The 21,048-nt window shown below is 36.1% G+C and overlaps 1 protein-coding gene across 10 annotated transcripts in view; it reads left to right on the forward strand.

The window, feature by feature from the left end:
- PCNX1 (pecanex 1) overlaps positions 1–21,048 on the forward strand; it is a 93,155-nt gene that overhangs the window by 57,994 nt on the left and 14,113 nt on the right. For all 10 annotated transcript variants that reach the window (XM_069784268.1, XM_069784259.1, XM_069784261.1 and 7 more), the window contains 16 exons: positions 199–290; positions 1,561–1,670; positions 3,415–3,520; positions 5,289–5,381; positions 6,973–7,123; positions 9,044–9,185; positions 10,585–10,762; positions 11,176–11,284; positions 11,897–12,026; positions 13,157–13,215; positions 14,055–14,270; positions 14,696–14,949; positions 15,884–16,114; positions 17,578–17,678; positions 18,937–19,087; positions 20,750–20,980. In XM_069784268.1, coding sequence (XP_069640369.1) covers positions 199–290; positions 1,561–1,670; positions 3,415–3,520; positions 5,289–5,381; positions 6,973–7,123; positions 9,044–9,185; positions 10,585–10,762; positions 11,176–11,284; positions 11,897–12,026; positions 13,157–13,215; positions 14,055–14,270; positions 14,696–14,949; positions 15,884–16,114; positions 17,578–17,678; positions 18,937–19,087; positions 20,750–20,980 — 2,354 coding nt within the window. The remainder of the gene's footprint in view (positions 1–198; positions 291–1,560; positions 1,671–3,414; positions 3,521–5,288; positions 5,382–6,972; positions 7,124–9,043; positions 9,186–10,584; positions 10,763–11,175; positions 11,285–11,896; positions 12,027–13,156; positions 13,216–14,054; positions 14,271–14,695; positions 14,950–15,883; positions 16,115–17,577; positions 17,679–18,936; positions 19,088–20,749; positions 20,981–21,048) is intronic.

Raw genomic sequence — 21,048 nt, forward strand, 5'->3', positions numbered from 1 at the left:
CACATAAAATGCTTTTTTCAAAAAACTTTTATAGGGGAAAATACAAGTAGTTGCTGTGGGTTGGATTTCTTTTTTTTTATATCAGAGGGGTGTGGTGGCTAGGGGGCTGATATCTTTCTTGAACAATCTGAAGTATTTTGTATTCTAACCTAATTAGATAGCGCTGTTTAATTTTTCTTTCTTTTCTGTGATATTCAGCTACCACAAGCCTGCTTGCAGCACTTTACAGTTTTATCTGTAGTATTGTGGCAGTAGCATTGTTGTATGGACTGTGCTATGGTGCCCTGAAGGTGAGCAAAATTTTAGACACAGCATACATTAATATTTTGGGGTTTGTTCTCTGCTTCTTTGTATCTTATTAAATATGCAGAAAATGAATTAGAAATATTAGTCTGATTTGGTAGGGTTTTATACTTGCTCAACTGTGATGTCAATAAAGGAGATGCAATGCAGGAACAAAGCAGATATTTTGCTTTTAAAAGGTGTATGATTTGTGCCTGCACTAACAGGCTATTTTTTTTTTGGCCAAAACTACATGGCATTTACCATCAGTTCTGTTCTACATGGGTTCTTGAAAAAAATTATGTAAGTGGCTTGTTTCTAGGACAGTCTTCATGTATTGGTTTGTTAACCTCTCAAAATGGCTCACGTGAGCATTTTTTCCAGTGCTGCAAACCAGAAATAGTCCTTTTCAAATTAATCTTTATTTGAAAAGAAACCAGGAAATAGTTTATAGTGTCAAAGTGAAGATGTGTGCTTATCTAAAAGGTAGAGTTAGCTGGCAAAGGGCGGGGAAAAAAGAAACCAACCCCAAAACCAACAGCTTTTCCTTCCTTGAAATGCTATTCTGTTTGAAAACAGTGTGGTGGTGGTGGTGCTGTTTGTTGGTTTCAGGTGTCTGTCAATAATCACATGCTCTCAGTTCACAATTAATTGTAGCATGAGTGCCTTCCAACTCTGAGTTGACTGGCTTTTTTCACTCTGAGTAAAATGTTGCTAGAGGAAATGCTCCGATGATGCTATGGCCCACAGAACATCATTAGCTTTCTGTGAATGTGTAGATTTGTCTCATGAGCCTTTTGTAAAAACATCTGTTCAAGATAAACAAGCTTCAGCAAAGATCACTGTCTCATCTTTGCAGATCCAGTACAGATCATGAAAACAAAAACGAAGCCACTGGTTTAATCTGAATCCAGCACATTAGAAAAAAATAAATCTGAGTAAAAATGTATGTAACTTTCAAAAATAAAAAGTGACTAAGTGCAACTCTAAGAACCTGTGGCCTCAAGGAATGCAGGAAATTCTTCGTAAGGGTTATGAAAACTGATGACTGTTTAATAATTAAGATGGTGTAGGCTTAAGGGATGTACACTATGTTAGTTTCTGATCAGTAGTTAGACATAGCACAAAAATATTGTTCAATATTTACCTAAAAGTCCTGTTTCATTTTTGTGGAATAGTAGTTAACTTTTCAATTCTCTTACTATGATGTACATAATTCTTGTATGTCAGATAAGTGTTACACTGTCTCCTTTATTAACATTTCATTTCTGTCTCTAGGATTCTTGGGATGGGCAGCATATTCCAGTTCTCTTCTCCATATTTTGTGGTTTGTTAGTGGCAATATCGTATCATCTCAGCAGACAAAGTAGTGACCCTTCTGTACTTTTGTAAGTGACTCAGTTTGTGTCCCTACCCCAAGGAAGAAGCAAGTTGCAAGGGAATATTATAAATGTTAGATATTAGTACCATTTGAACTGGTAGTCACTAGCGTTATCAAAAATAGTGTGGTGTTGGTTCAGTAGCTAAAGAGAAATTCTCAGATTTTGCACCCAGTTGCTCCTCAAACAAGAACCTTTCTTTGTGACTTCTGGCAAATCACTTACATGCCAAAATCTGATTTAACTGCTTGCTGATGTTCTCCAGAATACCAGTCAGGTGCCATCTTTCTGCTGGTGCATTTGCTGAATGATGTGCACCCATTCAGTATTTAAAGAGGTGCTCAAAGCACTAGTTTAAACTGAAGCCCACATGGATTTTTCTTAACTGTTTTTCTCACTTAATTCGTTACTGTGGTCTTATCTTGAATGTACACTCAAAGCACTTGTTCAAATAATTTCATCTTGGATGCAAAACAATAAGGTTCTGTTTTGGTGATGAGCATTCCCATCTAGCATGGGGAAACATGTATTCACATTGCTATTCTGAGTTGAGTATTGGTCTGATGAGAGTATTTCTGATTCAGTTAATAATTATGTGTGTAAAACAAGATAGTTCCAGTAGGAGAAACACCTCCCACAGAATAGCCAATAGAGGCTTAGTCACATAACTGGATTAGGCAGAGCTTGAACTTGGATTTAAATTTAGCCATAATGTTGGATGAATTTGATAAGCAGTAGTCAGGGGTAAATAGTGAGGGGCCTCTTCTGTGAACAGGGAGATTAATGATTCGTGAGTGTTCACACAGAAGGAAAATTCTTACCTTTGGGTTGACAACTAAACCTTGTCCTGTTACTCTTAGTTCAGATGACTTTACTCAGTTGGTATGAGGTCCTTGTCCCTAGATCCCTGTTCTTTTGTTCTTTCCAAGTGCTATAGCCTGGATGCTTATGTTTGCCCTGCAGGTTCAACTATTTCGCCAGATATGGCACAGTTAAGCATTGCAATACATTGCAGTATGTAATTGCAAGTACATCTTTGAAGATCTAGGGCTCATTCTGTAGTTAGCTTCCTGTCCATAAAAAGAAATAATACATATTTCTGTACTACATAGCATATTGTAAGAAAAATCACATTGAGGGGTTGTGAGATGCTTAGGTATGGCTAGCAGTGCTGCATATGGTCTTCTAAAAGCTTATATATCTAAGTTGTTCAGGCTTTAGTACCAGCAAGGTCTGCTAAGAATTTAGTAGTTTGGTCAGCGTAGCTAGTTCATGAATTAATCAGGGTAGTATAGATTTTTTTTTGTTGTTGCTGTTGAAGTTTGAATTAAACCAAGGAATTATTGGTTTTCTAATTGGTGTTGACAAATAGACCACTTCTAAATTTTGCACCAAGTTACATTTCTGTTCAGTTATTTATGAACTAAAGGTTTGTTTCATGAGTACTAAGAAGTCCACTTAAAATTCAGTATTTGTTCAGTTACTCCTGTTGGTACTGGAGAAACTGCTGTTTGAACAACATCTGGCTACTTGTCTTTAATGGTGGTCATTGGGTGCAACCAGAGAACTAATTCTTTTAAGAAGTTGAGATCTCATCTTTGTAAACTTGCTCAGCCATGTGAAAGCACTAATATGCCAGGATTATTTTTTTCTTGTAAACGTCTTGTAATAGAACTTTTGACTTGGTTATTCTTCTAAAACCACATAGAACAATACTTGCTTTTCAGTGGGTTCTTTTTTGTCTGTCTTTAAGCTCTTTAGTGCAATCAAAATTTTTTCCTAATTCTGAAGACAAAAACCCTGAGGATCCTCTGTCTGAAGTAAAAGATCCTTTACCTGAAAAGCTTAGAAATTCTGTGGTAAGTAAGCTTTTTAAATTTTTTAATTCATTCTAAGCATTTACTTTATCTTGGTTTGTATAGCATCAATCTGGATCTTACTTAGCTCACAACACTTGTTAATTACCATGGTGTTGATTAGAATAGATATATCAGAGTTTTTCATTTAAATCTGTGTATGAACCAATGTACTACACTAAGAGTATAATGCTTATATTGCAATTTGAGTTATATAAAAGGAGGCATGCGAGAGAATTGGAATTCCCTAGTGAATTCAGTGAAGTATCATTGAGGATTTTCTTCTAGCTCATATTGATAATAATAAATGATACTTGCTTTTGTGCAGAAGTTAGTGGGAAAGAGTTAATGGTGGCAAAACTATATTAACTCAGTATTTCTAGTAATTGTGAGCAATAGCTTTGTGGGTGCTGTTCCAGAAGCAGAAAATAAATGGTGGGAAGTGGCGTGGGTTTTTTTGTGGTTGGTTTGGTTTGGTGTTTTGTTCTAGGGGGTTTTTTTGTTGTGGTTTTTTTAAAGAGCAAATGTAACCTGTTCCGTTTACTTTAGTACATACTTCAAATGTTTAGTACAAATTCACTCTAAATATTTATGAAAGTAATAATAATTAAACATTATTAGTCTTCATACAGTGGAGCAGTAAGTAAAAGACTTAAGAAGCTTAGTATGTTTAACTTGTACAAAAGAAGGTTGAACATTCATTTAACCTTGTGTAGGGCATGGCTGTAGGGGAATAACTGTATGGATGGGTTTCTCCTAGTACAGCAGGCAAAAGTGTGACAAGGTACAGTGTGTGGAAACTGCAAGTAAATATTTAGAGCAGAGAAACTGCAGTTCTTTTAATGCTTAACAGGAGAGAAATGACCATAGGAGCTGCAAGCTCCTCTTTAGTTCTCAGTGTTGTTAGTCACCAAGGGGGCAGGGGAGCTGAGGATTATGATATAATCTTTCTTTCAGTATTTTCTAAATTGGGACTTACTGATTTAAAAAAAAAAAATTGTATCCCAAGAAGTTAAGACCTTGCAGCAATAATTGCTGTGTGTAATTATTTGGCCGATTTTGGAGTAGTTAATCCTTTAATGATTTTCTGGGCTGAAAATATTAACACTATATTTACAGAGTGGGAACAGGTCTAAACTTGGGAGACTTGAGTTGTAGTGGCCTTAAGTACATATTGCCCCCTTGTGACTGAGTCTGGTGTTACTTGTTTTGTTGGTTTGTTTGTTTGTCATGAACAGCTTGTCTTCATTTTTTAGGCGTAATGGAAAATTCAAACTCATTCCTCGGGGTTGTTCCAAAGCTGTTCTTTACCCTTTTGCAAAGGAGAGGGAAAAAAAGGTTGAAGAGCCTAGTTGTTCCTCCTGGTTGTTAGCTCTGTCTAGGCATCTGTCTTCCAGAGCGCTTAATTGTCCGATAGTCTAAGCAATTGTTAAATCATGAATGGGAAATTCAGTTAGCCCTTCCAGCTCTTTTCAGTGCTGTAGGGGGCTGCTTATACACTCTCACAGTCCAGAATGAGAGAGAGAATATATTGGGTATATTAATTTTTCCTGCCCCACTTTGAGTATGCATCTTTCCACTTAACTCATTTGAACTAGTGCTCTTAGCCATAAGATTTATGTTGTGAAATTTCTGATAACTTCAATGGAAGTAATTAACACTGGCATGATTTGAAAATCTTTAATCAGTGTTACTGCTGATGGGCATTAACAATCTGAAGAGGACAACTGAAGCTGGCATTTTCTAAGATTATTTTATTTTGACTCCCCAGAGTGAACGACTGCAGTCTGACCTGATTGTGTGTATAGTCATTGGTGTACTCTATTTTGCAATTCACGTCAGTACAGTATTTACAGTTTTACAGGTAAGGTGTTCCATCATGTTTGCCATGTGTCTTCTATATACAAATCCTCTAATGTGATATAGTGCTTATTCTGGTATTGCACCAAGTCTCCTGACTAGTTTTAGGTGGTCATTAAATATGTAGTGTGGCAAGTACATGATGTGAAGATCTTCACATTCCAGTTTTATGTGTCCAAAAGCTCCTCTTCCCCTGCTCTTTCCTAGTTTCTTCTTACATTCTGGATTTTTATTTTAGTTTCTTAACACAAAAATGCCTGCTTTTCCTTCATCTATCTCAGCTAAATAGCATCAGGAACATTTTGGAGTAATTGGAAAAATGAAACTTTAAAAAAAAAAAGTTTAAAAGGTTTGATTCTTAAAGACTAGGGGGCTGAACCTTGACTAAGCAATTGCATGCTAGTATGGCTGTTTGTAGGCTATAGTATGGGGAGTACCCCTTTACTGGAATTGTTACTTACAGGACTTCAAAGAGCCTTTGAGTTTCAAGGTTTTTACTTGTCAATGTATCTACTATTACTGTTTTGGATACTTTTAATGTGCATATGTATGACTCCTGCTAGATCACGATGACATGGGACTAGATCCTATGCTTTAATTTGTTTAAGCAAAGGCATTTGCCTAGAGAGTTGCAGTTATTGAATTTCTTCTTTTGGTATTCCTGTAATGGAACCATTGGTTAGCTTATGAACAGCTGTATATAAGGCAAATGAAAGTTTCTTGCATGTATTTCAGAAGGATTTTACCCTTTCACTGCTGCCTACAGTTAAAGAAAGAAAATAAATTTTAAAAGCATATTTGTTTAGGTAGCTTCTGGTTTTCAGGTGAAGTGTCCTACTTAAGCAGGTGTACTAGTTATTTCTAAAGAAAATATCTCTTCTATTGTATGGCTGGACTTCAGCAGCACTCTGGAATGTTGCTTTGTCCCATGTTTGAGAAACTTGACTATATGTTCTTCACCAGTTGCATAGTTCGATAGGCTTAGGCTTCACAGAATTTCTGAACCAAGAGTTTATAACAAGGTAATGCAATCCTAATTTTGCTATGACATATCTAGAAATTTAGAGAAAATTTTAGCATATTTGAAAGCATTACTGTGAAATCCAGTCTTTGTACTATGTTAATGTAGTAGTATTTTGTGACTTTTGTGGAAGGGTTTTGGTCTTGGTGGGAGGCTTCTTACCTTCTTCTCAAGAGAATATAAGATTAATGATTTTTTTCATTATGCTTATATCTCCTTTTATCCAGCAGATGTAAATATAAATTGGGTTCAGCCTTCAGAGGATAATAGCTTTATCATTTATAAAGTGCAGATGGGTCAGAAGCAATGGACTATGAAGGCAGATTGGTGTAGTATTTTTACTTTAAAATACTTCTCAACTTAGTGAAAATTTGTTAGAAACAGATGGTTTGTTCTCTCACAGGCATTTCTTGTTTGATCTTAAAGTTGGGAGTATAGCTTATAATGAAGAAATACATTCCCAACTTACTACTATAGTAGGACCTGCCTAGATGCTGGAAAAGGTATTACATCATTAGTGTACGATTTTGTTTATATAGACACAAACCTTAACTTCTTCAATTCTTCTTTTTAGCCTATTTTAAGTTATGTTCTCTATGCATTGGTGGGTACGGTAGGCTTTGTGACCCATTATGTTCTGCCTCAACTCCGAAAGCAACTTCCTTGGCATTGCTTTTCTCACCCGCTGCTGAAAACCAAGGAATACTATCAGTTTGAAGTCCGAAGTAAGTATCATTCAAGACACTTTTTTGAACTTGCTGTAGTTGCTGACCAACTTGTGTTACCTGTTGATACACTTAATCTCTTTTTTTTTTTGTTATTCTCACCACTGGAGTATTTAATGACATCTAATCTAGAAGTGTCTTAGTTTCTCAGTTCCTCATGCTTTGATTCTGTGACATTTTATGTATCTCTTAACTGATGATGGTAATAATATATTACCTGTGCTAACATTATCTCAGAGCAGTTCCATTAAAGCACAGTCTTCAAAATCTTAAGTTGCAAAGCTTGTGCTAATGATTGCCTTAATAGTTTTGTATAAAGGTAGAATATGTTTCACTAGATATTTCTTCAAGATAGTAAGTTTTCAAATGTTTTAGAGGGTTAGGTATGATAAATGCTGTCAGAGATTTCATCTTGGCATGGATTTGATTTTTAATGGTATTGTAGTAGTACAAGTGGCCTACTAATGGAAAAACACGCTAAGGGACCAGTCTTGCTAGTTGACCTGTGTAGATACGCACTTGCACCTCGTGTTAAAGTCTGTGTTTCCATGAAATCTTTCCCTGGAGGCTGCAGAAGATATGAAGTTAGTTATACTGCTAAGTTTTCCACTATGGATAAATATAGTGGTAGGTTGTGGGGTCTCCACTGTTGGAATGTTTTTATTGTTAACAGCAGACTTAAGAAATTTCTATCAGAAATGGCTTAGAAACAACTGAAGCTATTTTGTTTTTTCTCTTCAGTTAGTTTTTGAGGTAAGACAGTAATGAAAAGAAAGTGAGCATCCTGCTGCTTTCAGGAGCAGAGAATTATCAGAATTGTTTTGCAAACTTTCTACCTTTGTAGCAGTTATGCAGTGTGGTCTTTTAACTGATGTCTAAATTGTGGGCTTTTTTTTTTTCAGTGATTTGGTGTGAAGTTGGGTAAATATGAATAGCAATTGTAACATGATGCCAAACTCTATTTGGAGGAAGAAGTGAAAAGTGCAATGTTATGCTCTAGACTTTTAATCTGCAATACTAGAGAAGCTATAGTTGGTGCCCTTTTCCTGATACCCAACTTCAGCATTTCCATATGTAGTAGTGTTTTCAGGAAAGATGAAGGTCATATCCAGTAATGTTAAATACAAGTTTGTAGCATCTCCCAGTTTGGTCCCTGTAACTTAAAGAGAATTCATGCCTTGTCCATGACTAATTGTCCTTATGGCTTCTGTTGTAGAAAAGGAACTTCAGTTTTTGCTGGGGCTCATATAGGCATGTGCAGTCATTCATAGCAATGAAGAGGGGTGGGCCTTTTTCTAGCCTTTTTCAAGTATACCTTTAACCCTTCACGTATGCAGCAACATTTAGCATAACTTTTGACATAGTCTCTTCCAGCCTGTATTTGCACTGCCTTGTATAATAAGTTTTATCATTATCTTCATTTGCATTGATTTGAAACATAGCAATCCTGTTACATGGTTTTGCAATTACTGTGGAAGTTTAAAAGAAGTTCTTATGTCTCAGACATTTGTGTTGGCAGGTTACGTATGCTCTTCTATATTGTAGAGTTGTAAACCAGAAATCTTTTGTTTCAAATACGGTTGGAATATGCATCCTTCTGCATGAGATAAAGTACATAATGTCAAACAGCTTCATCAGTATCAATGTTGAAATTGTTGAAGAGGTGGCAGCTGGGTTTGTTTCCTGCAGTGTGCAGCAAGCAAGTAGTTTGCAAACTGTTATAATGTAATACATTTTGTATAGATGTGTAACAGTGCAAAAACTCTACTGGGGGTATTGACAGTAGCTTAGAAAGAGCTTCTTTTTATTTTGGTTAGATAAAACTATGAAAGTTCAGTATGAGAATACAGTTAGAGTTCTGTTAGCTGAGTTTGATTTGATAGTGCAGTCTGATTTCTTCTTTTTAATATATCTTGACAGATGCTGCACATGTTATGTGGTTTGAGAAACTTCACATTTGGCTCCTTTTTGTAGAGAAGAATGTTATCTATCCACTGATAGTCCTCAATGAGCTTAGTAGCAGTGCTAAGAATATTGCTAGTCCAAAGAAACTGGATACTGAGTAAGTAGAAAAGCCTATCAAGTAATCTGAGTATGTCTACTGTGGTGGGAAATTAATAGTGAGTTCTGGCCTCAATGGGAAGACAGTTAATGCTATTGCCTTAAAACTAAGGCAAGGAATGAAGTTTGTTATTTGAAAGCTCTTATAGAACCAAGTCACCTTGCTGATTTAAACTGAATGGAGTATTACAGTGTTAAACTAAGAACCCACACAAACATAAATCATTCCATTCATAGCATATATTACAAAGATTGTAGGTTGCAGAATTACCTAGTAGTGTGATATCAGAATTTCCTTGTTGATCCTCAGAGTCTATAATATGATTATCTGGACTGCAAGTTCAAGATAGTAACAATATGTTCTGGTATTTTGTCAGGTGAAAGTTTGAGACTTGTATAATGTACCCTGAGTTGGTGTGCCAGCTTGCAGCCCCTCTACAGCTTCCTGGACTCAAGGAATTCCCTAGGCCTTCCAGCCCCTAAGTATAATCTGTATCCAAATGGAATCGCACACTGCCTCTTAAACTGAGCCTTAGTTATAATCCCTCAAGCAGTGTATCTGACTGTCTCAGTGAATGAGAGTTCATTAATAGGCCCTGCATTTTTTGCCTCCGAGAACAGCGACCAGGTGGCTTTTTTGGGTTTGAAGTTCTATTGGTTTAGAACAGAAGTGTTGTAGAGAAAATAAATCTTGAAACAAAATGGAATATGTACTGGGGATTGGGGTGTTGGATTTTGGGGGTTTGGTTTTTAAAATTAATCATCCCAGGATCTAGTAAGTTCTTGCTTTGGGTTCATTAATCTTGTCACTAAAAGATGTTTGGGAGGAATATAGCCATTACATTACTTTAACATTATTTTTATAACCCTTTGATCTGTCAGTTACTAAGAAAAAAAAAACATCACTAAGTTGTGGTTGCCCCAATACAAGCTAGAGCAGTATAGTCATGCAGGAACTAATGATAATCCAGTGTTGATTAACATCCTCTTGCTGATTAATCTAGAGCACTCCTAGCATTTTTGCATCTCAACATTCATAACCTAAATTAAAGACCAGGTTTCTGTTCAGAGTACAAGGATATTTCACCTCTTTTTTTTTTTTTTTTTTTTTTATTTAGTGAGACTCTTACAAATAATGCTAATCCTTGAATATTCATTGGCTTGAGAATACTGATAGAAAGATTTGGATAGTAACCTTAAATAAAAAAAAAAAAATCTGAAGTTGTCTTTAAAAAACCCAAACAAACCTCTCCGCCCCCCCCAAAAACTCAAAAAGCAACCCCAAATCTAAACCTTGAGTTTGAAGAGATTGACATTGCATGACAGCAATAATTTATGTGGTCTTTAAATCCCTTTCGGACACCAGATAAATAACTGTTTTGTGTGAATTTCTTATACAGGTTGGGTGCTTTAATGATCACAATAGCTGGCTTGAAGTTACTGCGTTCATCATTCAGTAGCCCAACGTGCCAGTATGTCACTGTTATTTTCACAGTGCTCTTCTTTACTTTTGATTACAAAAGTTTTACTGAGACCATGCTGCTAGATCTCTTCTTCATGTCCATACTCTTCAGCAAGGTAACTTTAACTCTCTATTTCTAGGTGTTTCAGGTCATCCAAAACAGAAAACAGATAGTCTTAACTGATAGGTAATCTTCCAGATCATCAGTCCTATTGATACTGTAATTAATGTGCTATAAGACAGCTAAGACTTCTCTTTCCCAAAGCACTTCTGTTTGCTTCAGGAAGCATATGTAACTTTCTAAACATCTCTTGAGTTTCTGTTAGTAGAACAATGAAGTGCATATTATGTTACTTGCTTCATTATTACATCCTTTTTGTAAGTCTCAAGGCTTCTGGTAGACCACTAAGAACTCTAGGGTGACCAGTAAATTCCTCAAGATATTTGTGTACTGCAAAGCATGTTGATTCTCAGCCAAATCACTAAATCTTTCTTCTCTCTTTTTTTCTTCTTTTTTTTTTTCCTGTAGCTTTGGGAACTCTTTTATAAATTGAGATTTGTATATACCTACATTGCTCCCTGGCAGATCACATGGGGATCTGCCTTCCATGCTTTTGCCCAGCCCTTTGCTGTGCCACGTATCCTTTGAAAATGCAGACTTTTTTCTCAAGTTGTGTATTTATAACTTCTCAATGTTGCATTATAATGGATTATGTATTATGGGCTAAATCTACTGAATGAACAGGTTTGTTTAGTGAGTGTTTGTGAAAAACTGTGCACACTTCCTGCCTTGCTACAATGCTATGAATTATACAGTACCAGGTAGAGTAGGAATAGAATTCTTATATAAAAGAAAGAGCAGGAGATACTTCATTCTGAAAATGACACAGCTTTTATTATGACAGTTATTCCCTTTTTGAAGAGTCACTAACTATGATTTTAGTTCTTGAGTTTTGCATTTTAAGCTTCTGTAGACTGATTTGAATGGAGTGTTGAGTTAGTACTCTGTGTAGAATTTTGAGAAAGAGTGACTACCATGTCTAGTGCCAAATTTTCGCCTATTTCTGTTTTTAAAAACAAAAGTAATCCCCTTACTGCTGGAGATACTGTAAAGATACTTTACTGCATAAAAATTCTTAAAGATCTTGTTTTGCTCTTAATTGGCATTGCTGTCTATTTCAGGTGCTATCACAGAAGCTTGAAAAAAAAGTAGTTGTTGCTTCGCTTTCCTTAATTCTGTTATCCTACAGATTCTGCCATGTTGTTTGTCCAAGCAGCTGTGTCAGCTTTCTTCTCTACTCCACTGAATCCTTTTCTGGGAAGTGCAATATTCATCACTTCATATGCCAGGCCTGTCAAATTCTGGGAAAGAGATTACAAGTAGGTGAAAAAAGACCTTTAAAGTTTGTGTCATTTGTTTTTAATAATGTAACTATGGCTAAATGTGTTGGTTTGGGTTTTTGTTGGTTTTTTTTCCTCCAAGTACTGCTATTCCTCCCCCCCCTTCCCCCCAAAAAAACCCCCAAACAACAGTTTATAGCACTGAAAGTCTTCAGTGAACTTGTTTCTGAAATACTGTAGTTTCTGGTTTTTCAACTAGCAACATTTGCTTTAGCTTTTAAGTAGCTTCTACCTAGAGGTATGCCATCCTGGTAATTTTTTTCAACATAAAAATTATAGTATTGTAAAGTGCAATTTTAATCAGAAAGTGAATTTTATGTACAAAACCTTTTTATTACAAAAAGGTTTTGGGGGCAGTTCATAACTGTATTTGACCCATGTTCATTATAGCTCATTTCATAGCTAAAACAGGCTAACCTCAATATAAAAATCTTTAAAGTAAATCTTTTTTGATCAAGGTGGGATCAGTAGTAAAAGATTCTTCATGTTAGATTATACCTCCCTGTGTTTTATTTCTCTTAAGTCCACTGTTGTTGCTGGAGTATCATACCAGTGAAATGTTGGATAAACAGCATATAGGGCAAGCAGATAGTTCTGGTATTTATGGAGAATCAAATTTTCATTTCACTGCTCTATTGCTGTTTTCCCTTCTAACACTACAACAGTTTAAATACAATGTTCCAAATCTTATGTTAAAGAGTTAAAGTTGTAACTTCAGCCAATGAAATAATAACTTTCTGAAAACTGCACTTTCAGTGAACTCTACCAGAATGTTAGTTGTGCTGATTTAATTGTTTAAGTTTGTCACATCTAAAGCTTTATGATATCTGTCTAAAAAAATATATATGCTTATCTCTAAAGCTAAAGATTTTTCTATGGCTGTCTACTGTGGACAAACTTTATTAGGTATTGGATCATAGTGCTATTATAGGCAGAAAATACTTTTATGTGGGAAGAGCAGCAAATTCACATATAAAATTATTTTAAAATAACTTTTTGAAACTATTTCAGTGGGAATATTTTTTAACAATTTTTATTCTGTTAGTAGTTTCTTCCCTTAGATTTTTCATACTTAACACAAAATTTATTACTGTATGCTTTATTTTCAGCACAAAGCGTGTGGATCATTCAAATACAAGACTAGCTTCGCAGCTTGATCGAAATCCAGGTTGCTTTCCTAGTCTGATTTTAGTGGGGTCTTTTTCCTGGGGGGAAGTGTTCTGGTTTTGTTTGGGTTTTTCTTTGGGTGGGGTTGTTTGGGGGTGGGGTTGTTTGTTTTGGGGGAGTGGGGGTTTTTTGGTAGGGTTTATTTTAGGGTTGGGGGGTTTTTTTTGGTAGTGGTGTTTTTTCAAATGGCAATGTTTTTTATAAGATTTTTTTATAAGATTCATGATGAGTTTGCCCTCCGATCTTCTCCAACCCTGCCCAACATTTCTGTTATCTACTGTTATTTTTTTCTCCATCATCTCTCTTGCTTTATTCTTTACTCTTCTGTAAGTCTTTCTTGTTTTCCCCCTTACCTTTATGTGTGCCTCCTTTATTTATAATTGTAATATGCATTAAGCTGTTTTGCTTTTTATTCTTTAGTATTAAGTATTTTATTTTTCTTAAGTAATTAAAAATTTAAAAAAGCTAAAAGCTATTTGAGGGTGTCTCAATGTCATGGTGGTGAGACCAGTATAACATCATTACTGAGATACTTCTGTGCTCATTTGCTTTTGTGCCTTATGTGGAATAGATTGATGGGAGATGCATGAGTGGAAGTGAAGGAATAAGTTGGAAAATAGAGGAGTGACTAAGAAGGGAAAAAACTTGGTGAAAAATACTAAATATCACTTAGCATTTGTTTGGAGTAGCTGTCCCTTAAAAAAGAGGGGGTGGGGTGAGAGAATGACCTTAAAACAATGTTGCTGTTAAAAATGTAGGATTCAATGTGAAGTGATAATTGACATTCAAGCTTGATGTTCTTCTTCAGATTCACATAATGCAAATCCAATCTTCCTGCAGGTTCAGATGATAACAACCTGAATTCAATCTTCTATGAACATTTAACACGTTCCCTTCAGCACAGCTTATGTGGAGACTTGTTGTTGGGTCGGTGGGGAAACTATAGTACTGGGGACTGCTTCATCCTAGCCTCTGACTACCTCAATGCACTAGTACACCTTATAGAGATAGGAAATGGCTTGGTCACCTTCCAGCTGAGGGGGCTTGAATTCAGAGGTGAGTTTGTTACACTTCTTTAATTGTCTGTACTAAAAAGTGGACTTCTGCTTTGGAAACTTAAGTTATTTTCAGTTCTATCCTGTAAATTAATTGCTTTGAAAATGGACTGCAGTGCCTTGTTATGCCCTTGTGACTGGTGGGGAAAACTAGCTTGCTCTAGCAGAGTTGATGCTAAGTATCTTTCCATTTTAGTGCAATATGGCTACCATAATTGATTCTTAGAGACAACTAACTAAAATGTGACTTTAGAGTGATAAATTTAGCTGCCCAAATCTTTAGTGTTCATTGGCAGATAGTTCCCTTAGTGTTACAGAAACATAATTGGAGACGAGTTGGATTCTAACACTTTTAAACACAAGTCAATATTAAAGCAATCGTATAAAGTGTTCAACTCTTTCTTCTTTTCTGTATTTTCTCCTAAGGAACTTATTGCCAGCAACGAGAAGTAGAGGCCATCACTGAAGGTGTAGAGGAAGATGAGGGGTTTTGTTGCTGTGAACCAGGCCACCTTCCTCACATGCTTTCCTTTAATGCTGCCTTTGGGCAGCGTTGGCTAGCTTGGGAAGTGCTTGTGACAAAATATGTTCTGGAGGGTTATAGCATCACTGACAACAGTGCAGCTTCCATGCTTCAAGTCTTTGATCTCCGGAAAATTCTCACCACTTACTATGTGAAGGTATGGTTCAGATCAGTACGACCCTTGGGGGGAGATAGGCTGGATTGCATCTAGGAACTGCTTAATGTCTTGATCCTCATATGAAAGACATTAGAAGTTCGTAGAATGTGATACAAATTATGGATGTATGAACACCTTCATCAAGGGAGGATAGAGTTTGCTGTAATGATGATTACTTAAGAGAGGACATTTTCTAGCTGAAGCTTGAGTAGAAACTTGAAAGCTGTTACCCAAATGTGATAGCTGTGTTGTAAATGAAAAGTTAAATAGTGTATTTCTCTTGGAGAAAGCCAAGCTGCTTTGGTCTTTAAAAGAAGTCCAAACCCATCTTTGTCTTAAAAAAAAAAAAAAAAAAAGCCCTACCCTGCAGTTGTAAGAGGACTCCAGGCCTCAGATCCTTTCAGATAATCAGTTTACTAATTGAGGTCTTTCATAAGCTACCCTCTTTCAGAGCTGAAAATTTTCAGGTTGAAATATTTCCAAGATACTTATTCACTTGCACACAAGTTGTTGTGTTTCCCCCCCACCTCTCCCCGCAAATGCAAGGGTGCTAAACTGTCTTGTTTTTTATTTAGCGTTTGAATTCTTTAGAAATTCAATATCTAAGCCACCATATTAACTAGATTAAAAGTCCTATGTAACTGTCTTTCTGCAAAATTACAGTGGGAGTCCTGTCCCATCTTTTTTTCCTTTCCTTATTCCTTCAGTGCAAGCTTCAGAAATCTTGACAGTCTTTGAAAAATATGCCTGTATACAAACCTGTATTATGTTTTCTGTGCAAATTTGTTGCATTTGAGCTAAATAAATGCTACTGTGTATCAGTTTGTTTGTTACCAGGAAAATAATGCAAATGAGTTGAAACAATTGATATTGCTGACTTCTTTTTATTTTTTATTGCAATACTGACTCGTATTTTTAATTATGACTGTTTCAGGGAATCATCTATTATGTCACAACATCCCCCAAGCTAGAGGAATGGTTAGCTAATGAGACAATGCAGGAAGGACTGCGGTTGTGCACAGACCGCAATTATGTTGATGTAGACCCAACATTTAACCCCAATATTGATGAGGATTATGACCACCGTCTAGCAGGGATCTCAAGAGAGAGTTTCTGTATGATCTATTTGAACTGGATAGAATATTGCTGCTCTCGAAGAGAAAAGGTAAGTATGAACATGTGAGGAAAGCCATTCACTATTCTAGGATCTCATTTTTTCCCCTGTTCGTTTGACTTTACAGGCTGGTTTAATACTGATTTTTTTTTTTTAAATTAAGATTTATAATTGAAATATTAATTTATAGTTTACTGATTTTGATCTTCTGCTCTTGAGATGTGAATTTAAATAAATTCTGTAAGTAGTGTATGATTTAACCTGTTCATTAATGAGTTTTCACTGACCAGCTCAAATCCATCAGCTGAATCTTAGTCAGGCATTTATCTACATACAAAAGGGTATGCTTGTAGAATTGATGTTTTGTGCTCAGATGTCAGTGGTTACAAATCAACCCTAACCTAAACAAAAAAATCCCAAAGCAAAACAAAAACCCCCAAAACCCAAATGCCTGTTGGTAGCTTACAAGACTGACTACTACTTTCTTAGTGGTCATGCTATACTGTTCCTTTGGACCACTGGAATTGTTGGCTTGTGGAAATGATCATCCCATATTCAACCCTTTTCCTCTCCAAATCCTTCCACCTTTTAAACAGAAACATTAGTATGCTTGCAGAGGAATGCCTTGACTTCTTACTGTTTACAAAAAACTGTAGTTGTCCAGTCAAAGTAGTGTTGCCTTTGAGAATAAGCAGAAATTGATTGAGATTAGAAAGACAGGAATATGAATTTATGTGTTTAATGAAGAATCTAAGACTTCAGAGTTCAATTTTACTTTGGTGGTAAAAGTTTAACTAGAAGCCCCTTTTAATGGGTATAAGAATTAAAGTGTTCTGCAGTCACATGACAAACAGCTGAAGAAAATTGTTTCCCTCCAAGTCACTATCTTGTGAAATATTTTGTGTAAGTATTGAAAGTCAGGTTTAATCACTTAAATGAATGATACTATTATCTAGGGCATTATATACCCTCTACAGCTACTACTGGCTTTGAGCTGAGGACAAGTTTCCCCTGAATAAAGCTGTAGTGCAGGGAAGTTTTCGGTTAACTCATAGTTATATACTCCTAACCGGTAAGTGAGAATCCACCTTATTCACTAAAAATATTTTTGTCTTAACCCATTATTTCGTTAATCAACAGTTTGCATACAAGATACACAGTATCTGAGGAATGTTGCGTGCATCTATTCAGCTTAGTTTGTCTTATTTCAAATATAGTATAGCCTTTACAAGTATTCTACATACTTGCAGAACTTAAAAAAAAAAAAACAAAAAACAAAAAACAAAAAAAAAACAAACAAAAAAAAAACAAAAAAAAACAAAAAACAAAAAAACCCAAAAACGAAACCTGTTGAAAGTCTGAGCAAGAGTACTGTTGTGGTGGGTACATGTGCATGCTTGAGTTTGTGTACCTTTATGTGTTTGGGTCGTCTTACTTCTTGCAGAACAGTTTTTCTGTGGTGATTTCTTTACTCTGTTCACCTGACTATTATTTTTTTCTTTTGTTACTACAAGCCGCTGGATTCAAGTAAAGACTCACCCCTGGTGACATTGTGTTATGGACTCTGTGTTCTGGGGCGGAGAGCATTGGGAACAGCTTCACATCATATGTCTAGGTAATAAAATACTGTTGTAAGCTTTCCATCCTCAAAATCCCTCTGGGTTCCTAGGTTAGGTCTTAGATGAGTACCTCTTCATAAAAAAAACAGATAATGTAATCTTTCCTTAAACTGGACAGATATGCTATGTAACTTGTCTTTGTTATAACAGCCAGTGAAACGTAATCAAAGAACAGAAAGTGAGGGAGAACTTGAATTTGAGCATTTTGTTTTATTGAACTAATGCAAGGTGAAATTCTGGTGTGGATAAGGACCAGTTACAACTGATGAAAAAAACAAGAACTGGTTGAGTTCTAAATGTAAGCTCCATTTCCTGCTCCAAGTATGTGCCCTATATGGAAATAGGGGGGAGAAGACAACTTCTTAAAGTGAATAACACACATGTCTTGATGGAAGTTAGATCAGACCATTATAAGTTTCACAGTTTAGCTGGCTCTGTGGCAAGCAGTTGTATTTTGTACAAATCTCCTTCAGCTCAACTCTGTCATCATATAGTATCCTCTTTCTTGCAGACTGACAGCCCCAACTTACTTGGGAAGACCAATGTAAAATATAGTTGTATGTTTCAGGAAATCAAGAGATGATGGTTTAAAAAGAAAATAAATAGAAGCATAATCGAATGTGGAAGCTATTGGTCAGCTGGGTGCTGACTGTAAAACCTGTTCTACTTCACTTTCAGGGAAATTGTTGACTAAATATTCTAAGTACCAGCCAATTGCCCCCTGAAGGTCTTGCAGATATGCACTCCCAAGAGTGATCAGAGCATATTTGATTTTTCACTCTTAATTTAGTTTAGTAAAAGGAAACAATGCCTTTAAACACGAAGTTGTCAAGATTTTTATTCTGTACTAAAGTGTGCACAATGGAAGCTACATAGCCTTCTTCAGCTGGTCCATTGTGGTGTTATATTCCCTGGAAAGTTTTCTCTTTAAAAATCTTCAGAATAAAGTCAGGCATTCCTCACAGTGTTCCTGTTTACTTTAGTCAATACGAAAAATCTGTGGCATGTATGGTTTACTCATTGCCTGTTCAGTGCACATAGACATCTAGTGTCCAGGCTTTGCTTACACACACATCCTTACTCATATGTTCTCTTCTCCCTGTCCTATCCTGTAAATAACCTTTATAGAGAAGACTCGCGTGCCTTTCTGTACAGCTCAGTATTTTCTGCTCGTCAGTAATGATAATTGTGAATAAGTTTGTATTTCTGTTAATATTTGGGCTGTTTCTTCATTATTTTTTTTCCCCTCAACAGTAACCTGGAATCCTTCTTGTATGGCCTGCATGCCCTATTTAAGGGTGACTTCCGTATATCTTCAATTAGAGATGAATGGATCTTCGCTGACATGGAATTGCTGAGGAAAGTAGTGGTTCCTGGAATACGGATGTCACTTAAGCTACATCAGGTGAGAGATTACACAGGAAGATGTGTCCCGTTCTTTTAAAAATAAGCATCTGGGAGAGAGAAAAAAGAGGAAGAGATTAAAAGGGCATGTGGTAGAGGTGGACAACTAAAAATGGGGGAATATCATATGTTGTACTATGTTTTGTTATAGCTCATGTGGAAGGTGATAATAGAGGAAAAGGGAATGCAGTTTATGCGTAGAGCTTGAAAATTACATCAAGTGTAGATCAGAGAATATGTCAAGCCCTGTTTCATATCCAGCTAGAGATAATTCCCTTATGAACAGCCTCTCTGATATCTTCCTTCCTCCTTCCCCTCCCCACAAACATGTGATTGGCTTATAAGGTTACCATGCCATTCAAAGCTGCACAGCCCTCTCCTCCAATGGGAGTTGGTTTTCTTGTTCTTTTTTCTTTGAAGTGTTGTAATAACACTTTGGTGTTACTCATTGATCCTGTCAGTAAGGTTTCAGGTGAGAATGAGAAGGTTGCCTTTCACTAAGATGAAGTTGGGGTTGGTCTTTATAATGAAGTGAGGGTGAAGACGAACAATCTCAAATTCTTTCCAGTGCGTGTGTCTCATCTAAGCTCAGCAAGTACAAGAAAGCATGTACTGAGTGATAAACATTTGGGGGGGGGGGGGGCAAGTGTTGGTACTCTAGATGAGATTGCTTCAGAGTCTAGAAGTCCCCCAAAGCTAGCAGTGATTGAATTAACTCCTTCATGTATCACTAAGTCCCTTAGTTTAGCAGAATGCATATGTTAGGAGTACATCTAGCAAAGTAGAATAATTACAAAATCATTGTTGAAACCAGCAGAAGTACCACTTCAGCAATTCTGAAGTGCTCTCAGTATATTTGGGTTACTGTACAGAACGGGCTTGAATTAAGTCAGAGAATGAAAAGTGAGAATAAATATAAATATCTCTAATAATGAAAAATGTTTTTTTTTCTGAACATTATTGTATTAATTTTTAAAGGGTAATTTTATTCACTTGCAGTGCAATAGCATATCAAGTCTTCAGCCGGTGTTGGAAATTTAGCTGTTAACCACTATCCTTTTTTAACCAGAAAATAATGTGACCTAATACTGACTTGAATTTGCAAATTTTGTGTTTCTATTTGACTGGTGGTGAATTATGTTGTGTGATAGTATCTGATTCTGAAATAGTCTGTCATCAAGTATTCATGTGAACTTTTTAATAGGAAATACAGATAAACCTTATTGGTTTTCTTCCTATTGCTATTTTCATATAATACAGCCTCGTGAATAATCAGTGGTTTACCTTAAGTGTGTTTTACAGTTGGAGACTTGTGAATAAGCTAAGAAGCTAAAACTAAAATGCTTCTGTAGACAATATAAATAAATATAAATCTAGTATAAAATTCAACTAGAAGTTTACTTGAATCAGTAATAGGCAGGTCCTTCCAATCATTTTGGTTTTAAGTTAGAAGCAAACACAAGCAAACAGAACTAATCTGTTGGAAGAGAGATCATCTTTAACAGTGTTCTTTAATAGGTATCTGATATTTTGATGTCGAACTTCACGTAAAGTACTGAGCCTTTCAAGAGTCAGAGGTGTGAAATGTTTGGGGGGTTTTTTTGTCTGTAGTTACATCTAAAATGTTGATCATATGTTACTTAACATGTGTTCTTGGAAACAGGATCACTTCACTTCTCCAGATGAATATGATGATCCTTCTGTCCTTTATGAAGCCATAACAACCCATGAAGAAAATCTAGTTATAGCACATGAAGGGGACCCTGCTTGGCGGAGTGCAGTTCTTTCCAATTCTCCCTCCCTCCTTGCTCTGCGTCATGTGATGGATGATGGCACCAATGAATATAAAATCATTATGCTAAATAAGCGGTATCTCAGTTTTAGGGTCATTAAGGTAAGCTTTGTGCTTGGTCCACAATGTGACAGTACGTTGTGGTATATTTTTATAACCATACCGAACTC

This window comes from Haliaeetus albicilla, chromosome 5, assembly GCF_947461875.1.
Source record: "Haliaeetus albicilla chromosome 5, bHalAlb1.1, whole genome shotgun sequence".
Lineage (NCBI taxonomy): Eukaryota > Metazoa > Chordata > Aves > Accipitriformes > Accipitridae > Haliaeetus > Haliaeetus albicilla.